This window comes from Mustela putorius, unplaced genomic scaffold (assembly GCF_011764305.1).
Source record: "Mustela putorius furo isolate JIRA1106 unplaced genomic scaffold, ASM1176430v1.1 tig00000721_pilon_pilon_pilon, whole genome shotgun sequence".
NCBI lineage: Eukaryota > Metazoa > Chordata > Mammalia > Carnivora > Mustelidae > Mustela > Mustela putorius.
In genome coordinates, this window is record NW_025421456.1 from 1210116 (window position 1) to 1233488 (window position 23373).

Here is a 23373-nt window from a genome sequence, read left to right on the forward strand (position 1 = left end):
AAGAACCAGAGACTTTTGAAAAAAGGATAGAAATAGATGAGATAGAAGTAAATTGAAAAAAATAATGCTTGTAACATTACAGTTTTTTTGTTTTGTTTTGTTTTGTTTTGTTTTGTTTTTAGTAACATCATGGTCCCATTTACCTTAGGAAGTAGTTGACAAAAATATTGAACATAAAATGAAAGTTGAGTTGAATGTGATGGTAGGAAGGTGTCTGTATATCGTTAATATTTAATTTCTATGCCCCATCAGTTATTTGTATAGCTGTAGAATTAAGTAATCTAAACAGGCTTTGCCTATATGAAAATGTTTCCAATAAAAGCACTAATGAATTAAACCAATTGAAATTATAAAGTTGGGGCTGTACATCTGGTTCAGGATAGAGCTACATGTGTACATTTCCTTCTTTGCAAGTACTTCTTGCCTTAAAGAAGTTCACTGTTCATAGAGCTATTTTTATGAGTAGGCCCAACGGGAGTAACATTGTTGCCTTAACCTTACCACCAAAGTTTCATGGATGGACAAGGAAAACATCTTGCGTTTGTGAGTTTCCATTCATGTGGACTGCTTACACCATACTTGATCTGTTGGGATATGCCAATGGGACCAAGTCCTTGAGTTTCCCTCCACATTTAAAGAGAATTCTCTACTGTGCAATTTCACACACTACAACTTTAATGTTCCTTCTTCTACTGAGGTACATTAATGCTTTCTTGCTATTTTTGTGTTAGCAAAAAAAGCATCCAAGTGTTTTCCCTAAAGCCTTTGTCAATCTTCTGTCGGTTGTCAATCTTATACAGAATTGTGACACTGTTTATTGAGAAACCAATATTTTCCCTTAATTAGTTAACAACACTCAGATTCATTTTACTGACGGTGGTAGTATTTTTCCTTTCATAAATTGTGTAAACAACTGTGTTTATAATTTCACTTCAATTCAAATGTCATTAGCAGAAAATCTAAACAATTAGCAATATTATTGAAACAAAGGAGTTTGTTCATGTTTTAGAAATTGATGGTTAGGCTGTAATGAAATAAATAGTATCTATAACAAGTTGAATCTCTGATTTAAGTATCATGAACCTATCAAAGCTCTGGGTAGACACATGAAAGCTGCCTTGAATCATCACACACTTATATCTTGAAAGAACAACTCAATTGCATTAAAAAAGAATGCAAGCATGCCTTAAAGAAAATCGGAGTTTATTTGCTGCCAGCAGACTAGGATGAACAAAACGACCCCATAGTGGTTACATGGATCATACAATCAAAACATACCAGCAGCACAAGATCTCAACAGAAAGACCAGCCTGCAAAACATACACACACACACACACACACTCATACATACACACATCATGTGCAGACACACACACACACACACGTACTCTTCCAGCACATCTGTTACTGGAGGACACTGGGGAAAGAAAAGAGAAACCAAACTCACGTCACACTGAAAAGGCTTTTCTCCAGTGTGCGTCCTCTTGTGCTCATCCAGGCCTCGCTTCTGGCTGAAGGCTTTGCTGCACTCTGAGCACTTGTATGGCTTCTCCTGCAGTCAATGGAAAGAGATCACCATGAATCTGAGTGAACTTAGAGCCTTCCCTACTAAGGTAAGCTGGCAGTGGGGTGGTATTTTATCTAGTTCTGTAGGGTGCCACAGCAAATCCAGAGGGGTATCATGAGTTATTTTAAATGCTTGTGAGGAACAGCACTGCTCCACCTCTGCTGGACAAACCGAACTACTTGCTCATGGCAGTTCACAGTTCCAGCATGAGACTGTAGCACATTTCTTTTAATTACATCATACCTTTGCAAGGCTGGGTTCTCAATGGTTGACATGATCTAACTACTAAAACAACTGAACTCTTAGGTTTTCTTCTGGTTTGGTGGGCTGCAAAATTTCACTGAGATACTAAGGGCGTCATGGACCAAGAGAGTTTGCGACCCCTAAACTAGACGGTGCAAATTGTTCACTATCTCAGAGGCATTCCTGGGAATGAAACCTTCAGGATAACACTGTCATCAGATTTTAGGGGTAAGTTTAAGAAGATGTGAGAGTGAGATATATATATATATATATATATATATATATATATATATGTTTATATTTTTGATATTTATATATATATATTTTTGATTTTTCATCAAAAAATGAAATCTTGCCATTTGAAATGATGCAGATGGAATTAGAGGACATTATGGTAAGTGAAATCAGTCAATAAGAGAAAAGACAATTATCACATGATCTCATGGATATCAGGAATTTGAGAAACAAGACAGAGGATCATAGGGAAAAGGAGGGAAAAACGAAACAAGACAAAAATCAGAGAGGGAGATAAACCATAAAAGACTCTTAATCTCAGGATTCCCCTATATTTTCTTACATGTTTTAGATTGATGATTTTCCCCCCTGTATTATCAGAGAAGTTACGTGCACTATTTCTCTTAGTGGTTATCCTTAACAATTCTACCATATACATTTAACACAATTTAAAATTTATCCTACTGAATAACAAGTCCTGAAGAATGCTCCTGTCTTACATGTTACATGTAGCAGTATTTTATTTGTGTCTTGATTTTTAACCCCGATACAGAATCATTATTACTTTACATATCAATGTGGTTTAGATTTATATATGCTTAACAACTTCTTCACTTCTCATCCGTTCTTATCTGACTTTGAGAGGATCTGATGATGGTAAATTCTGTTTTTATTGGATCGAAAATGACTTTATTTCTCATTTTCTATTAAATGAAAGTCTAGAAATCCAATTAGATGAATAACAGACTCTATTTTTCATGTCCCTTAACCATTTCATCTCTTTGTATTGTGCCATATGTAATTTCCTTAGATTTAGTTGATCAATTATCTTCAGGTATGAATAACTTATTAATAGTTTCATCTGAGTTTTTAATTTATATTATATTTTAAACTTTTGTAAATTATTTGATTCTTTTCAATTATGCTTAATTTTTGACAAAATCTTATTTTTTACTCATGTTTGCTTATGTCTATTTCAAAATATTCTAGACATTTGTATAATTTGCCTCATCTGATAAATTATTATCTTAAGTCTTTTGGAAATTTAATTCTGCTATTTGTGGTTTCTCCTGTCTCCTGCTCACGGCTCTTGTTTCCTTGGGTGTTTTTGGAATTTGGAATCATGGGCTCATGTCTGGTGGTCTTTATCTGTTAAAATTCTGTGACCCCTAGGTTGAGGGTAAGTCCCTCCAGAGAGCATTTGTGTTTGCTTCTGCCAGGGATTCTGGGATGCTATCAATCAAAGACCATTTTAAGTTTATTTCTTGCCTTAGGGTTTTCTGGTCAGGGAAGCATTTTAAGTCTGAACTCTAAACACACTTAAGGGAAAGACTGTGGTTACAAACTCTAAGGAGAACTCTTTCTCTAGCCAGCAATTACTCTGAGATAATTAAATGTACAAAGCACCTCCATTTGCCAAGGTAGATTATTTCCAGTTCCTGATTTCATTTCGAGTATCATTTTCCTAGGTCCCAACACTGTGGTGGGATGTGGTTCCATCTTCGCCCTATAACCTAAGCCCAGAGCTTGCTTCCTTTTCCATCACCATTAAAAACAGAAACTTGAGTTTACAAATACTGGCAAACACCCCGAAGGTGTTCTCCTTCTCAACTCACCTTATCACTCTGGCATATAGCTGCAGTTTGCTTTGTTGGATCCTGGGGTTTACTGCTGCTTCCCCACTACACACACAAGTTCAGATATTTGTTATTTGCTTTAATATATCCAGCAAGGATAGGTGTTTTGTATAGGGCCTCTATATTTCAAACGACTGTTCAAAGTTAACAGAAAAACTGCATTTTCTTGGCAGTCCAAAAAATATGTTTACTGCTTTTTTCATCTAGTCTAAATCAACACAATCTCTTTTCACATATTGCAAAGTTTTTGGTGCCTATTATTTCTTCAAATATTGCCCAGGGTTTTTTGTTTTTGTTTTTGTTTAAGAAAAACTTGAAAATGTAACTGTAAGTATTTAAATCAGAAACTTCCTGGAGTTCCTGGGGCTTGTATTATATCCAAACATTTTACTTAAACTTATATTTTAAAAACATATAAAGATAAATCAATATGATGTATATGAAAAGAAAAAAAAGGAAAGGTCTTCTCCCTACCCACAATTTACCCACAGGACAAGATCTTGTAAAGAAGAGGCACATCACTGTGGCAACTGCAATGACAGGTAAGTATCTGTCAGGAAACAACCCAAGACAGGACCAATTATCAGGATAACATCCTAAGAGAGTGACGTGAAGTTTCCAGGAGAAAAAGGCAGTGAAAAACAAGGTCTGAGCATCACTGATTAAGAACATTCTTCTCATTCATTCCTAAATTTCCTCTTAGCAGGTACTGTGTGGGTAAGCACCCTACAGTGCCCCATGGGTGCTGAAAAAGGTTCTGAGCCAGCATATGGAGATTCTGGCAAGACAAGGGTTTTGCAGTTATCACAAGTTTTCAAAAACTCAAATGTGTTATTACGCATTGGCTCGGATTGAATAAGTAACACTTTACACACACACACACACACACACACTCACCCCCTCATACATTAGTATTTTTCAAATTGGTCTTTGTCAAATAATCACTGTTGATTATTTTAATACACTTTATTTACAAATGCCACTGAAATTATATTACCTTCACTTATTATTCATTTTCACCTATAAAAGAACAATCACGTGTTTCTATGTGTGTGTTGGCAGGGAGGTGGAGTTGAAATTTAAAATGTTAGGTTCCTCCAATTTAAAAAAAATGAGAATTATAGTTGGAAAAGGGACCCATTTGATGGAGTAGTTCTGGGTCTGCCTGGATTCACTCTTTTCTACCAGTAACCATTTGAAGCCAAAGATTCCCTGGGATTTTGTCCTAAGATTATTAACTCACAAAGGACTTTGTAATCACACTTATACGTCAGTCTAGAAAGAAAGGTTCTCTAAGTCCTTAGGCCATAGCAAGTATAGTAGGAAGAACCCATGATTGCCTTTCATATGTCTGTCCATCTCTTTTATCCCCAAGTCTTAAACAATTTGTAGTTTTCCTGAAGATAGTGCAAAGAAAGTTATAATTCCCTGACAGATTTGGCTAGAATGCCATGTACCGCTTCTTGGAAAGAACTTTAATGCTCACCCTTGAAAACATTCCTTTTCTTTTCTTTTTTTTTTTTTAAAGATTTTACTTATTTATTTAGAGAGATAGAGAGCATGTGTGCCTGCAAGTGTGTGAGAGCAAGTGGGAGGAGGGGCAGAGGGAGAGAGAATCACAAGCAGACTCTGTGCTGAGCATTTGAACCTGATGCAGGGCTCAGTCCCACGAACCTGACATCATGACCTGAAATGAAATTAAGAGTCAGACACTTAACCAACTGAGCCACTCAGGCATTCCTGAAAAGATTTACAGAGAATGGTACCAAAGCAAGTGTGAGGGAATTCCTGACCCAGTAACCAGCATATATACCAAAGGCAGAGCCGGAGGATCACAGGTCACTCATCTCAAATTTAAGAAAACCAAATGAACAGAAAGAGGAAGAAAAAAAAAGTGCATTTTATTTTTCAGAAAAAGAGAAGCAAAACAAAACCCTCATCCCCCTTCTTTATTAATTTCTTCCCAATTATTCCTAGTCTGCCATATGAAAGAAATACCACCTCTCCTACGGTAAATGCAGTTGGGCACAGAGAGTAAGCTGAGTGGTACAAAGACACCTAAATCTGTTCTTCCTCTGTTTTTCTCTGGGAATTGTGAAAAAAATCGATGTCACCTCTAGGGCATTCCTAAATATTCCTACCCCTAACTTCTCAGTCTAGAAGAATCCACGCTTGTGTGCAAGGAAGGAAGAGAACTTCAGTCTCTAATCTTCGCTGTCTGCCCTTACTATAAGGTTCACTGAGGATGACAGGGACTAGACAGCTACATAGTGGTGGATGCAGCAAGAGACCATGTGACACAGAAAACTTAAGAAATCTTTGAGTTCTTATAGTCAGGTTAGGCAGCAGAGGTAAGGCTGAGGTATCTGCCACCTTCCCAAGTACACACTGTTCGACAGTCTACAGGCTGGTGTGGCTGAAGTGTTTAAGCAAGTTCGGATACCAATGGACTTCCAAAGGCCCTGTCGCTCCTCCCCCACGAAGAACCCATACACTAGCAGCATTTAACATTAACCCTCTCCTAACTCCACTAGTTCTCTTCCTCCATCTCTCCCTCCATTACAAAAATCTTTAATATGGGCACAAAATCTGATTCAATAAAATATCACGGAAATTGTAACACTGTTTCTGAGGGGAATATGTAGTATAAATTACATATTTTAACTCATTAGCTGGATTTAACTGGAGACAAAATGATTAGGTCCTTGATTAGTTCTGTTTCTGAATGATTACACAGTTTAACTGACAAATAGCTTGTCCTTTGTCATCATAACTGGGGAATCATTACTAAACGGAGGCAATCTATTTGTCAGTTAAACTGTGTAATCTGTCAAAAGCAGAATTAATCAGTAGTCTAATCAGTTCTCTTTAATCAAACAGCATTTGGCAGAATTCATTCAGAAGGTAAGATTTATAGAGCTCTACACCTTGTACCTTGTTATGTAGCTAATAATAAGTCCTATTTTTGTATTGCTAATGACCATCCATATAAAAAAATAACTTCAAATGTTATCTTTTTTCCCAACATGAACTGAATTAATAAATCTCAGAACCATTTTAGAAACAAAGTCACATTTTTAAGAAATCTTGGAGGGATCTGAATGTTGAAGTTCTTTAAAATAGTAATTTATCAGTCTTCCTCTTAGTTTAGCTAAGGATTGCTTACCAGGAGATAAAGAAGCATGCCCCCCACTACAGACTAACAAAGATAAGGATGGATCATGGGTAGATTATCTGCATGCCATAGGTAGGCATTGTGACTATTACCTTGATTGTTTTATGTTAGGCCCAATCAAATAGAAACAGAAAATATAACAAGTGAGCTTTTCCCCTTGTAGTCAAAGGTCAGGTAAATGGTGTAAGGAAGTCATAGAATGATGGTTAAAAAGTGTTCTTTCATGACCCTGGTGGCCTGACTCTGATAATTGAGAAATAAGAATTAGTAAGCAATTAAAACAGGCCAACGAGTGAGGATGATAAGGACAGGCAGAACCTGTGGTATTTTGACCATACATAAACACAGTTGGCTTATGACAGGGTTCAACCTATGAGCGAAACACTGGCTTCTTGGTTGTTATACAGTATGTGGATATACTTGATGGACAAACCTTTCCTCTATTTGTCTTACTCAAAGCTATACTAAGGCCAGAGTGTCCATGCTGTTGATGAAATAACTTCCACGCATGAGCAACCTGAACATCAAATACAATCTGAGAGAAGAAACTCACTGAAGAGGAATCAGATGTGGAAATAAGTCTCTGTCTCTCTCTCACACACAACACATACACATAAGTATATTTGGATATAAAAGTTATCTTTTGTTCCAAATTAACTTCATTTGATTATCTTTTCTAGACTAAATATTTCTAGCTATTAATATTTCCCCTATCAGAGTTCAGAAAAATGATGTCTTCTGTCAGATGATTATTTCTTGTTTCTAAATTTAAAAGAAAATCTTAAAAACCTCATAACACAGGGATTTGGCGTAAATTTCTTAAATATGAAATTTCTAAATAAACAAAAATTTAATAAATCTCTAGTTCCCCATTTTCTCAGCTGCTGCAGCAGTGGCTGACTTTCTTCTGTTGGGCACATTACAAACCCTGGAAGAGGTGAAATGGACAACTTGTGACTAAATGTAAAAGCATCATATTTTTATAACATTTGGGACAAAATCATTTAACCGTCAAACTCTTCCATCTGCAAAAGGTCTCGCTAATTTCTAAAGCAGAATGTAGAGACTCTCATGTAAGGGCAGGTCACTTACAAACAGCCTCAGACTCTTGTCAGCCTGGTAAGACCCATTTGCCAAACCTTCCTTAGGCAAGGCACAGACAGCCTAAGCCCTCCACAGTGGTCTAGAGCAGGATTTCTCAACCTCAGTACCACTGATACTTAGGGTACAATAATGCTTTGTGTTAGGGAGCTGTCCTATGTACCCACTAGATGTCAGTAGCACATACCTCTCCCCTCCAAATTTATTCTCCAATGGTGCCAACTCAAAATATCTCCAGATGTTGTCAAATGTCCTCTCAAAGGCAAAATCACAGAAGTGCCATACAGAAGAGTACTTTCTGAATTATTTGCAGTGAAAGATTGTATTTCTCTCAGTGTGTTGCTGACTGATACTGTGGCAAAGTAGGATGAAATTGAATTACTAAAAAAAGACCATACACGTGGATGTACAACAATGCCAAAATGTTACAAAAGTCCTCGGTACTTCCTCACAATTTCTATGCCTATCTCACCATGGGCCAGAAACAAAGAGTTTGTGTGTCGGTACCAGTCTTTAAGCCACATGTTGGCTAGCATGGGTCTAGACCAAAAATGTCTGATCACAGATCCCCATGATTCAGTTGTATCATCTTCTAAGTGAACAAATTATATCATACAACTTATACAAAAGATAACTACCAAGAGAATTACATCTAAATCTTGGATTAAATGTCATTTTAGTATTATATATACAAATTCTAAATCTTATGGTTGGGGTAGTGGAGAGGTTATAAATGGAAAAAAAAAATGTTTGTTGTATCTGATTTAGGCTCCATGTTGATTCTCTCTCCTACTCTGTTTCTGTGGGTTTAAATATTTCCTTACAAAAAGTTAAAGGAAACTACAAAGTTGTTTTCATTTTATTCTAAAACTTAAAACATCATCGTTCTCCCTCTGCTTCAAAGATCTTGTGTGTGTGTGTGGGGGGGGGAACTGTTTCTGGTATCACAAAGATGGATCCTGTAAACATTTAATCATCTCAGAAGTCAGAAACACTCAGAAATGCCTGCTCAGAGAAGACCAGTGCTCCAAGGCCCGGTCCCACTGCCAGCCACAGATACACATTCTCACAAGTAGATTCCTGACACCCACCTCTTCTCCCCTGAGACCTGCACACCCGTGCTCTTCACTCAGATTCCTGTCCAGAGGAGGGGGTCTCTTGTGCTCTTGTCTAGTTGGCTCAGCATCATACCTTACATGGTATTACACACAAAAGGTCCTCCAAGAAAAATAAATGAGAGCTCCAGGCAGCAAGCATCCTGCGGTGGCCCTGACATGGACCAGAGGTCAGCCTGGACACCTGCTCTTCAGGGTGGCAGAAACTGTGAAGCCCATGCTGATATTTATAGATTTTTCCACTTTACTAGGAGCCAGCTAATTCTCTTGGTAAGACTGGTTTTGTGACCAAAAGAGGACTACCCTATTCCATAAAACATCCAGTTCACGACAGAGCCGCAGGTGGAATCAGGGGAAGCTTCATGAGAGCAGCCCCACGGGCTGCTATTACACACAGCTGAGGGGACAGATCTATGGCCCACAGGGCGGCTGCCATATATCTAACAGCTCCCCTTAATGGCCCCGTTCCTGGAAGTTCATGTGCCACCAGCTGCACACAATCAAAATGCCCCGAGTTTCCCTCTAACGAGCAGTCTTGCCTAGAGAACTTCTTTTACAGATGTTTATAGCTTTCGTGGCTTTTTATTCACCATCTTATTTTTATAGCTAGTGTGATCTTTCAACATATGACAAAACATACCCATGGCCTAGTAAACAATGCACCTAGAAACTGTAACTCTTCGGGAAGCCTACAGAAAGCTAGGGGAATATTTAAAGCAGGTTTCTACATAACACATCCATAATTGGTTTTGCATTGGAGCTAATGGAAAACACACTTCCTATAAACTAGGAAAATGACTGCACGATTCACATACAGAAAACTAAAAATAAGCACAGTAAATAGAATATAATTCTTATATTAAAGTGTTGTATACAAACTTTAAATAGAAACAAGACGGCACTCAGTCCCTTTTTAACCCACTCTTGAGGCCTAATGAATAATGTATATACGTTAAATGGCTAGAACAAGTCCTATCACTTGCACGGAGGTGACAGAAGAGCTTGTCTGGCATCAAGCAAGCAAAGAAGCATAAACCAGCTCAGAAACCTTATTTTCCTAGGGCTGCACTGGTGACTTGGACTGGTCATCTGGAATTATGAGGCAAATGGACCTAACTACATTTCTCCCTTGTATTCTCCCAGTCTCTGGCCTGTGGACTGTGGTTGCCTGCACACCTCAATCACCCAGGGAATCTTTTTAAAAACACTGATGCCTGGGCTCCAGTCTCAGAAAGCCTGACTTGGCTCATCTGGGGCCTTTTTCAAAGCTCCTGAGGTGCTTCTAATGGGCAACCAGAAGTGAGAACTTCCAATTAGATCCACCATCCTCTCAAGTAATAATGGTACTGCTATGAATAAATACAACAGCAGCAACAATAATTCTGTTCCCCTCCTCTTCCTATGGTTCTCTCCTACCAAGGCACTACTGTGTATGTTAATAGAATGTCTATTTCATGTTGGCTGGTAAAGTGCTAGGAACTTGAAGCATCTTTTTTTCCATTAAACTGTTAAGCAATGCCACACATTTGGCACAGTTATTCTCACTTGCAGATGAAGGAGTATTAGTTTTAAAATATGACCAAGGTTACATATTCGGGTAGGGAGGGCAAAACTCAAATTACAGCATGCTTACTTCAGCACCAATGTCTGTAGTGCCTTTGTCTTGCGGCTTCCTCCCCATCGAACCCCTTCCTCCAGGTCAAGCACTGCGGAAGAGGAGGCTCCTGAGCCCAACCAGGAGAGAGAATCTTGATAAGGCTGAGCTGCCTGCACGTGGAATTATGTGGGAGCTTCCAAAAATGTTGATCCCTGGGACCCACCCCCCAGCAGAGTGTGATTTCATTGCTCTGAGGTGTGGCCTGAGCTTTGGCATTTTTAGAGGATCAGAGGTGACTCTAGTGAGGACGCACGTTTGGAACAGCTGGGCTAAGATAGTGACGGCAATTCCATTTCCTTTTCAGTGATGGGATGGGTTTAGATGGGAGCAGGTCACGCCACTGTGGTTCCTGAGCAGAGGAAGTAAGTTGATGGGGGATTCTGAAAGAGGCTCTTTGGCCTCTTGAAGCTGACCAGGTACGGATGTGAAGCATGGGCTGCTGCATCCACAAGATAGCAGGAGAGGAGCTGGCCGATGACGGCAGGAGATGACAGGAACCTGAGCCACTGAAGACCTTGTGGAGCCACCGTCTTCGCCAACTCAGGAGGCGGCCCTGACTCTGAATTCTTGTTATGTGACTTACAAAATCTTTTTATCATCTAAGACCTTTTCAGTGGGGCTTTTGGTTGCTTAGGAATGAAAGTATTCTACCATCCCTTTCTTCCTCATCATTGTGCCATATTCTAACAGCCCTATGCTAGTGACACCGAAACTTCTTGCTCAGACTGAAGTACAATGCTACAACAGTAAATCAAAAACTCAAAATCAGTGGCTGGCTATTAAAAATAACCATTTACAACCTAGTTTAAGAGCCTCAGCTCTAAAGATGGGAGTGAGTGTTCTTTTGGACAGCAGCACTTTTCTGATACACATGAAGAAAGTTAGAAAGGAACTGAAAATATATGTGCTGGTAAGAAGTCTGACAACAATGTGAGGTTTGGGCATTGTAAAGGATGTTCTTTGTAGTCCTTGAAAGAAAAGGAATGCTGGTTAAGTGAAAGAGTGTTGTTATTTAAATTATCTAAAGGGAAGAGACTCCTTTCCCTGCATAATAACTATTTAGATTTTTTTCTCAAAAATCTTACAAAAGAAGACTAATCATATGAACACAAAAATTTTATAATAAGGAAAAAGTTATTCTCATGATCTTACAAAATTATAAATGAAACTCTGAAATATAAATGCAAATTATAACAAAAATATGAGAATATATTAGGGAAAGAAGTAGAATGGAGTAGAAGGGAAATAAATATAAAAATATAAAGGATGTATGGAAAAGATAAATGTGCATGTGCATCTGTATTTATATCTATATGTTTTGATAAATATACATATAGTGTACAAAAATACTGAGTTTCATATAACAATCAGAAATGAAGCGAATCAGTGGTTCCAAGGTGGCTCAGTCAGTTAAGCATCTGTCTTTGGCTCAGGTCATGATCCAGGAGTCCCCGTATCAGGATGGAGCCAGGAATGAAGCTCCCTGCTCAGTGGGGAGTCTGCTTCTCCCTCTGCCCCTCACCCTGCTCATGTTCCCTCTCTCTCAAATAAATAAATAAAATCTTAAAGAAAAAGAAAAGAAGTCAGTCATGACAAGACAAGCTGTTAGAGCTGTGAGAACATAGGACGCTAATGTGACTGCCTTATTAGTTCGTTAAGTATTGTCTTCAACATTTTTGTTTGTTGTATCCTAAAAATTTGCTAATGAAAATCAAAGTAAGTCTTAGAACTTTAAAACAGCTTCAATTTTTTATTTTTTATTTTTTTGGCTGGGAGGATTGTTCTAGGTTGTTTCATTTACCTATGGGATATTTCTGAAAAATTTGGTCTCAAGACACAATAATGCACCACCAAAAGCAAACTTAGGGAAAAAAACATTAATTACTTCCTTAAAAAAATCCTTTTCTATATTTAGACTAGTAGTTTAAACTTACCTACCCATTAATTTAAATGTTTCTAGCTCTATTTACAAGTGATCTGACAGCAATCAGAATAACCCCCATGATTAGATGGTGGGGTAATTGAGGGTAAATTCATCAGCAAAAGTCTCTGTTGTGTACTGAGCCAGACACTGTGTCAGGTACTGTGGGGGACACAAGCTTTGAGACACGATCCTTATTCTCAAGAAGACTCTAACAGATTTGCAAAAAGGACAGAGGCAGTAGATGGAGTCGAGGTTTACTTGTCCACCAACCTTCAATTTTTGTGGCTACACAATTTGAAATATAATATGCAGCAAATACCAAATATCCCTGTCAATTAAGGGGCCATAATACAGTGGTACGGGCTACAAAGAAAAATGTGAAATGAGAACACAATATAGTCACAGACTCTCAGATTTAAGAAGCAGATCCTATTCGTCCACAGAGAAGAGATTTAATTCAACTTGCCTACTTCCAAAAATAACAAGATTGCTTTCTGACTTATGTGATGGTGGCAAGTGTAATCCATCTTTGGACAAAACTACAAACTTTATTCAGAGGTCTACAGGAGAAAGGAATTATGTAAATGCAAAGCCCTAGAAAAGGGATATCTAATTTTAAAGGAATAACATACTTCTCCCATTACACAACTTTGAAAGTAATAAGAACACAGCAGAAAGGTGCTATCACACATGCAACTAATTCGGCCACGGCCAACAGAGCATTCATATCAGCCAAGTTCATGTCAACAGGTGGAACACAACCACCAAGGCACAGGCAGAAGTCAGAGGAAATCCTATCATCAATATAAATTACATCTCTGAATCAACACACTCCACAGATGGCAGAGAGCTGGTAGCATAAACCCACCCCTTCAAACCTCAAAAATGTTGAAAAAAAACAGTGTCTGTTTGCACAGGTGAGGATTCCAAGGCTGTCCTGGCAAAGATCTTGCTAGATTTGAATGTGCTCAAGTCATACACTGTTTTGACAAAAAGTCAGTCCGTCTATAAGGTTAGGAAGAGAGAGAGAGGGAAAGAAAGGGGGAAAGAGAGGAGAGAAAGAAGAAGGAGGGAAGGAGAGGAAAGAGAGAGCAAGGAGACAGGAAGGAGAGAAGACGGAGAGGAAAGACAGGTAGGAGAGAAGGGAGGAAGGTGGAAAGGAAGGAAGGAAGATGGGAGAGAGAACAGGATTACTATAATAAATGGGAATATTTTTGTTTCCCAAATTTAAATATCATAAACATTTCTAACCCAAAGGCAACCACAGAACATTATTTTTACTCATAAAATTAGCATCTTCACTCTTTCCCCTTTTCACCTGAATGGTTTTGTTCTGCAGGTAAATTTGAGCTCAGTCAAATCTACTCAGTCACATTTACAAATTTTCAGTATCTTGTGAAAAGTTTTTGTAATCTCTGGTGGTACTACACAGACTCTACAGGCTGATAGATACTTCCTACCTTTTGCAAAATACCATTCTTACCGCCAAAACAAAATGACCTACCATCATCAACAGTAACCAGTAACAAATCTGATTTTGTCTCTCTCTTTTTTTTTTTTTTAAGATAATGGTGACCTCACTCACCAGCTTCTGATTGTTTGGGGTTTGGTATGTTCCTTGAGAAGAGACTTCTCGTTAGCTTATTTTAAGAACTCTGACTAGTATGACCAACTGTCCCCATTTACCCAGGACGAGCTGGGGTTCAGCCCTATAGCCCCACACCTGAGGAATCTCCTCTGTGTGGCAGAGTGCAAGATGATGCCAAGTCGGTTTCTACATTAAACACCACCACTGCCTGCATTTAGGAATAATGGCCAGTTGTAATGGCCCATTTACATACCATCGAGGGACTTTAGGAATCACCCCAACAGATGTGCTCTGCTGTCACTTGATAGGACAGTACCCTAAACAGAAAGATTCTGTAACACAAGGCCTGCCTATGCTCCTCCTTGATCTCTCTCCTGCTCTCTCACTCCAGGTACAATAGTCAAAGTCTGTCACCTCATTGGCAGGATGAACTCAGCTACTCAGGAAAAGCACTGACTGTCCCCGATGAGAAGAGTGGCTTTTCATCCCAGCTGCCATAAGTTAAGATGCTGGAGGATGAAGAACAAAGGATGGCTGAGGAGTAAGGAGACCAGTATTTCAGGGTGAAGTGCCAAGTTTTTGCTTGGGCCAACCAAAATGCCCTCCCCCCAAAGGTGGGTTTCATTTTGTTGTTTTGTTTAAAGAAAGAACATTTTGACAGAGAGAGCTACTTATGAGCTGTCAGAGTTAGTCAGAAATCATCCAACACATTCTCTCTCAGCCCATATTAGGTAAAAGAAAAGACTTTGAATTGAGGCAATTTCCTTGTTTTTACTAAATTGCAAGGCACAGAAAGCCTAATAGAATTGCAGATCTCAATTCTGACCCATTCCTTTGCACACTGAGATGATCTTGTTTAATGTTTTCATTCTTTGTAACTGATCCTTGGTTTACATACACCAGTCCCCTCAGAAGATGCTAGCATTTAAGAAAAGAATTGCCAGAACAATCTCTTAGAAATTTGTTCTCTCTTTTTATCCTTGCAGTGGCATTCGTTTTTCTACTGGTAGCCAGATATCCTCTAAATCAAATCAATGTAAATAATACATTTGGTGGAAGATTCAAATACCATGATTTTTATTATGTGCACAAAGGAACTGAGCCACAAAGAGGCCCAAATCTCCAGAGAGAGGTCAGGGAGTGCACGAATTTCCTCTCAGATTAAGTACAGAACTGATCTCCAAAGACCTCTCCCCAAAGAGGGGTCAAAGAACATACACTGGTCATCTGAAGACACAAAAATGAGGGTGGGGATGGGCAGGAGGCCAGGCCTCTGGGGCTCCAGACTCAGGACTGCATGAAAAGGAACAGCCATTGAGCATGAGGCAGCCACAGCTCTGGCAACAGCTCTTAATAGGAGACATGTTGAAGAACTAATTCATGTCCTGCCAACGGGGAAATATAAACAGAATTTAATATTTTGAAAATTCAAAATTTAGCCATTGAGTCATATATTACTTGGTGATAAACTGTCCCGCATGTTAAAGACTGTGCTGTCGATGGAATGTCATTTCTTTGGCAATGACTTGGTATGCTACTTACATGTCTAAAAACACATGTTAATTTTTGTTCCTTCACTTCTGTTACCTCTACAAAGCCAAATATATATAATAGATCTAAAGCAGTCATGCACGTCACATTCCAGCAAAACGTTGCTTTTAATTTGTACTGGAGAGTAAACCAAGTATGTTCACTCCTTGAGTAGGAGGAGCTGAAACAGCAGCCACATACGTAAGTAACAAAGGTGTCTGTATATACGTATAGTCATGCAGAGATCGATACATATAAATACGATGGACAGATAATGACAAGTTTTGAGTTCAATAGAATTAATTCAAATTAATTCAATGTAATGCATCTTGAGGCTACTCCTAGGAAAACCTCTAGAATTGTCCTCACTGATGTGCTGAGTTTTGGCACTGGGATCCACCTGTGTCTGGCATGAATGCTCTGGGATGTTTGAGACCTGGAGGAAGTCCAGGCTTTAGGGCTTTAAGGCTGGGCGGCGAGGCAGTCAGGGAGCCTCAAGACTCAACCTCAAGGTAGTCATCAATCTCAAGGAGGTTTTCAAGCATGTGACACTGTTTGGTAAGGCGGAAGGTACTTTCCACTCTGAAAGTACCACTGAATAACCTCAGACCATCCATTTTCTGGCATGATAACAATCAGTCCTTGGATGAGTGGCTTCTATCACTCCCAACTTTAGCCTAGCTCAACCACTAACCCTGGAGAGAAGGGCTGCAGGTCTGATTACCAGACTCCAAAATCTCTTGACCTGCCTCACGATTTCCAGAACACCCAATCTCAAATCAGTAATCTGTCCCATGCATCTGTTACAATCTGGCAGCAAGACCACAAACAATGAGCACCATCATAATCACTGTAAAGCAGAGTTTTACAAAGCAAAGGAAAAACTTTAGAAAAAACAATACCTCTGTTTGATAGGTCTTTCAAATGCAGATAAATATTAAAAATAATAAAAAAGTACAAATAACATTTCACAACAAAAATTCATTGAAAAATTACTCTCGATTTTGGTTCCTATTATTTCTATTTATAATCTTGAACATATAATCATATAGGGAACTAAGATGAAAAATATATATATACTTGTATTTTATTTGTATATTTGTAAAATTATTAAAAGTCTATATTTGTCTTCATATATTTAGAAAATTATAAACATTATATATGTATTTATATATTTATTTGATATATATTTGTTATATGTAAAAGAATCAGAATATATATTCTGACTCCATGCAACGATGATTTCAGAGAACACTTACACTAGGGGTTTCCAAACACTCATAAAAAGAAAAAGACCAATTCACTTATTCTTTAAGTGAATTCTGGTTTTGTTTTATAAGCACATGACATCATAGGGCTTGCTATAGTCCTTCTTTTGTAGAAACTCCTATCTTTTACTTTTCCAGCAAACAATACCCAGCCCACCTGCATATTCTGCCTTGTGTGACCTTAGAATCACGGTATTATTTTTGTTTGTTTGTTTGTTAACTTGTTGGCTGATTTGTTTTACTATTTTAATATTATTTTAAATTTAAATCCAGTTAATTAACATAGAATGTATTATTAGTTCCAGAGGTAGAGGTCAATGATTCATCAGTCTTACGTAATGCCCAGTGCTCACTATATCACATGCCCTCCTTAATGTCCATTGCTCGGTTACCCCATCCCTCCAGCCCCTCCCCTTCAGCAACCTTTGGTTTGTTTCCTAAGATTAAGAGTCTCTTATGGTTTGTCTCCCTCTCTGATTTCATCTTGTTTTATTTTTCCTCTCTTCCCCTATGATCATTTGTCTTGTTTCTTAAATCCCACATAGGAGTGAAATTATATAATTGTCTTTTTCTGACTAACTTACTCTGCTTAGCATAATACCCTCTAGTTTCATTCCTGTCATTGTAAACGGCAAGAATTCATCTTTTTGATGGCTGAGTAGTATTCCATTGCATATACATATATACCACATCTTTTTTATGTATTCCTCTGCCAATGGGCATCTGAGCTCTTTCCATAGTTTAGCTATTGTGGACACTGCTGCTATAATTAACATTGGGGTGCAGGTGTCCTGTAACTTTTTTTTTTAAGAGAGAGTTGGTACCTGCAGGGGTGATGGGGCAGACGGAGAGGGAGAGAATCTTAAGCAGGCTCCAAGCACAGTGCGGAGCCCAGTGTGAAGCCCGACACTGGGGCTCCATCTCACGATCCTCAGCTGAGATCATGACCTGGGCCCAAAATGAGAGTTGGATGCCTAACCAACTGAGCTATCCAGGCTCCCCCATGGCATTAGCTTTTTAATATTCATACTTAAATACTTTCTGGAAAGAACTGAAGTCACAAGAAAGGATAATATCTGCATTATAGATTTCCTAAAATGAGTAAACTAACTACATAGAAAAAATACACAACAAATATCATTTCACTAGAAGATACCCAAATCTATGGCCCCCAAAAAAGATAATTTAAAATTGAGAACTGAAGTTGAGATTAGGACTGATGGAAAATGGGATTTGTCAAGCAGCACACTTAAATATTCTTCAGGAGCAGCGTGGCTGAAGCCTGTCTACCAGCTATGACTCTCACACCCCAGAAGGAGATTTTCACTCTACTGAATCACAACTGATAGAGAGGATAAGGATTTAATCTGAAGCATAAAGACAAGAAAGAGATAGCCAGAGGTTTAATGTTTCTCAGGGAAAGCAGATTTTTACTTCAATATAAATATGGTTTGGTTCAGGCTGTAATGATATATTCTGGGAACCACTAACTGCTTCATAGATTATAGTGAAAAATAAAGAAATCAAAGAATAACACCTCTTTTATGGAGAATAAGGTTATGTCATGGATATAACTAGATTAAAGTTATAGATATATTAAAGTTATGGATATAACTATAATTTAAACTATAACCAGAATAAATGACCTCTATCCTAAAGGCCCTTTCCTTCCATCATGAATTTAAGAATAAATCTCACCCTAAATACCTAGAATTACTGAAATCAAGGCTTTAAAAAAATATTCACAACCTCCTTAAGATGAAGGCAGCATGGCTGAGAGGCCCAATACATCCCTCAAAACCATAATTCACTCAACCTGACCACTGGCCTTCATATCAACTTACCATATGTCCTACTGGGAGTCATTTCTGGCCTAGATGTATTTTCCTGGAGGAATATATCTAAAATAGTCTAAAATATTATGCCGAAAATCGACCCTCAAAGATCTGAAAGGTTCTTACATTGAAAATGCTGTTTTAATCTCCAATGATGCAGAGCAACTACAAATGAGGAATTTAAGTAAAATGTGAGGAGTAAATCTTCCTACGTTGAAACTGCACTTATTAAGATGGATTACAAGGGGCATGAAACATCCCTCCCTGATGGCTTTTAAAGGATTAAGAATTTTTTTTTACTGAAAACAGCTTAAAATATGCAAGTGAAAAGAAAATGCCTGTAGAGGTCATACTGGTACTGTGGAATAATTTTTGATGAGGAGTGTCCTTGTGAGAGTCCTCTTGGAACATCCTCACACCATGAACCCTGGGGACTCTGCAATGCAGAAGGAGGAAAGGACAGCAGTGGACTTAAAAGGTACTTAGCAGCAACAAGTTGTTTTTGAACTGAAGGAGAACTCAGCACCAGCTTTCTTGGAGTATTTGTAAAAGATGGGTTCATACAACTTGGCAGTTAATCCTTTAGAACATCTTGATAACTATCTATTTATATATATATATATATAGAGAGAGAGAGAGAGAGAGAGAGAGAATAAAGATTTTTAGTGATAAAGGCATCTAATTTCTAATCTTTGTGCTGTCCACTAGTCATATGACTGGACAAGTTACTTAATCTCTTTAAACCTTACTTTCCTCTTTGGAACATGAGATTTTATACCGTGTCACGGGATTTTGCTTAATGTCATGTTTGGCTCATAATAAGAATTCAATAGGGTATTTTACATATTACTAACCTGCTTTTTTCTATGTATTATTAAAATACACACATAAATAATGTAATTCAAAATTGAAAAAGGCACAAAAATTATGAAGATATACCTGGGGTGATTTTATGAAGAAAGGAAATTATGTATGAACCTCGATATAGCATTGTTCTTGAAATCCATTAATGGAACCTTCATATAAATAGTCCTTTATTTCAAGATTCCTATGATACTTTAGTAATTAAAGTCCCTGAATAGAGTGCAAGATGAATATAAAATTCTGTTTCAGAGAGAAACTAGAATAGAAAATGTGTTACTTTTCTAAGAATAATGGCCCCATTTCTTTTAAAAATTAATTGTATATTGCCTATCTCAAAAACAAAGAAAAATTCTCTTTATACACATCACACAGCATGTACTCTCCTTTAAATCCTGAAGTATATTATTAAAGTCTAAAGATAATATAGTGGTAGCAAGGCAGCAATCATCATTTAGCAGAAATGCTAAATATTTATAGAGTTTTCTTTTAGCTAAATCTGCAAACTGCCATACATATACTCTTTGTTGATACAGCACGTACACAAAGGAACTGAGTAGATTTCTCTGAAATAATGACATTATTATTGCAAAGGGGCTGCCCAAGCCAGGAGGATAAAGTTTTTCTCTGACACCACTCTGCCCCAGATGTTATAGAAACCAGTTCAACTGGAGAGAGCAACCCCAAGATTATACGCCAGGTTTCCACTGAGGGCACCATGGGGAATGAAGAGACAGTTGTGTCCTATGTTTTGTTCTCACAGTAGAAATAGTAGTAACTACAGTTTTAGCAATTGAGTTACATTTTGTTAGTCTTAATATGAAAAATAGTTTTTGTATAAAAAAAATTTGATACAAAAGATGAACAACATGTTAGTTTAAGGGATAGAGTTAACTGGAGGAAACACTTGTCTTTATTTCACAGTTTTGAATTTGTAAGCAGAAAACCTCTAGGATGCTTGCTTCTCTTCTTCCTTCATTTCCTCACTGGGGGAAAAAAAAACCTGTGTTGACTCATTACTGGCTATGGAATCAATCGTATTTTCCTGTCTCAGCACAGAAATCTCCTCATGGTCTTGGGGAACTTGCCTAGTCTCCCACCTTATGCTCAGTTCTCTTCAACACACACTGCGGGGTCCCCCACTGGGCTTCTCAACAACTCACAAAGCACAACTTCATGATTTTGCACACAGCGCTCCGTTGATTTGGCATGCCCTACCCCCCAGTTCTGCTTCTTTCCCAAGAAAGCTCATACTCCTGTTTTTGACCCAATTCAGACTTCTTCAGTGAACTCTATCTGGTTTCCCTCAGGCAAAGTGAGCTGCTATATTTTGTACATTCCAACATTCCTCTTACACATGGATCCTCTCTTTGGAAGAAGATCCATTTAATAATGTGAGAGTCTGTTTCCCCTCCAGGTATACAGAAAACTCTTGGTGGCTGAGAACAAATCTTAGAAAGTGTGTCCCTTCACCACTAATGAAGACCTATTTAGAAAGCCCATTTTTACAGAAAAGATATATAAATACTAGGTTAGCTATAAAGTTACAAGACATAAAATTATATTGTTGAATGATTAAATGAAATAAGCTCTAAAGAAAAAAGAAAGAAAAGGAAAACTAGGCTCTAAAACTGGAAAAAAAAAAAAAAGGAACAAATGTAATATAATGTATCACTAAAGTATGTCCATGGCAGAGGTAGTAGAGAAGGCTGGATAGAAAGTGGTTTCTGACCAGGAGCTTTAAGAAGCTAAGATCTCCACAGACAGAAGTAAGAGAAGGGGAGAGGATGAGGAACAAAGAGGCCAGGGAACAAGGATTATTCTATCTGTACTGTCAAGAAACACTGAAGCAGAAAACATTGTGAACCTCGGGATAAAGACGCCTGGTCCAGACCAGCCAAAGTTCAGGGTGAGTGTGTGTGTGTGTGTGTGTGTGCACGCGCGTGCACACACATGCTCAGAGGGAAGGAGGGCTGGACTGGGGAGCTGCAGGTATATGACCAGTGGGGCACAGGGCACCCTGGGCTACCCTGTGGACCAGCCTGAAAGTAGTGAGAGATCCTTTCGGGTTGCTTCTGTCTGTTGTGTTTTCTTTGGTAACTGAGACACGTCATCAAATCAGACCTTTGTAAATATGACTGTGGCAGCCATACATGGGATGGGTTAGACCAGCATTTCTCAAATTGTGTTTTACCGAACACTAGCCCCAGTGAGATACAGTAGAACATACATACATTCCCCCCACACACATTCATTCTCTCACTCACTCTGCTTAAATCATCTTGGCAAATGCTGGTTAAACAAACCACAAAAGGTATCTTTACTGCTGGGCTTTCCAGAACCTGTAATAGGCTTCCGGAGATGATAGAATTCCAAGAGGATGACCGCACATATGGCTACTACTTTTCTCCCTTGGCTTTAATGCCATCTCTTCTCCTGGTTCTCCTTCAGCTACTTTGGCTGCTCTTCCTCGGTTTCCTTTTGGAAAATGTTCTGCTGCTCAGTCATTTTCTTTTCAATCCATGGAGATTTCAGGAATGAGCTTTCTACTCCCAGACTAAATTTCCATGTTTTTCCTGACACCTTTCTTGGCCTGCACTCTTGTCCAGAGTGAGGTAGGTGCCCCTCTTCTGTACCCTGGGGACACTCTATCACAGGCCCTGCCTTGCTCTAGCTGGTCATCTCGTTCAGATGCTCTGTCCAGAATCCTTCAGGGCTAGGACTTTTTCTTAACCCTTCCTTGAATACACAGTACATAACACAGAAGCTGGCTCAACAACATTCAGTTGGCCAACTAAGACTAAACATAGGCTCTCCTAAATCTTAAAGAGTTGCAATCAGAAATCTACCACATTCGCCAAAGGACGTTTCTTTAATCAGGAGTCCTCTATATATGCAACTAATATTTGAATCTTTGTTAAGCAAAGTTAAAATGAAACTATCACAGAAACCTGTATGATGAATTCTTTTCATTTTTGATTTTTAAGGCTTTATGTGAGATAATCAAAATAAACCACATGTCATCACAAGTATTTGCAACTTACACACAGGGATCTGATTTTATTTCCATCATTCAGGATAACACTAATGTCAATCAGTTAACCAAATATTCCATAAATAATCCCTTCAAATAAAAATCTATCTAAATTTTACATTATTCACAAGCTCAAAGCTTCATCATTACCTCAATTAAAATTTCGTCTCAGCTGTGGGAATAGTCCCAGACTGAAGGTTATGTGACAGATTGGGGGGGAAAAAAAGGCATTTAGATCTGTCTTTGTGTACCCTGCTGGGACAGGAAAGAGTTGCTCACTTAAGATGTTAAGAAGAGCTCTCCCATCAGGTCTGGAAGGATAGGGAATGAGGCCTTTTGATTTTAGGCACAGTTGTTTTGTTCCTTGCTCTAAAGCAGTGGGAAAAAGAAGGGAGACCACATGGATCCTAGGAAAAAGCCACTAGAAAAGGATTTGCTGTTTCTCTAGGAATGGTTAGCCTGGGAGTATTTTCCTAAAACACTCCCTTATCTCTACCCAAAACTCCCTGTGCAGAATAATCAAAGTGTATTGGCAAGCTGAAGTGAGTCCAAGGGATCACTGAATCAGAGAACAAAGAGATCTCTAAGATTTAAGAATAAAGTA

General features: G+C 38.4%; 1 protein-coding gene across 1 annotated transcript in view; it reads right to left on the bottom strand.

The window, feature by feature from the left end:
* PRDM5 (PR/SET domain 5) overlaps positions 1-23373 on the bottom strand; it is a 217629-nt gene that overhangs the window by 9945 nt on the left and 184311 nt on the right. The window contains exon 15 of the mRNA XM_004747989.3: positions 1448-1552. Coding sequence (XP_004748046.1) covers positions 1448-1552 — 105 coding nt within the window. The remainder of the gene's footprint in view (positions 1-1447; positions 1553-23373) is intronic.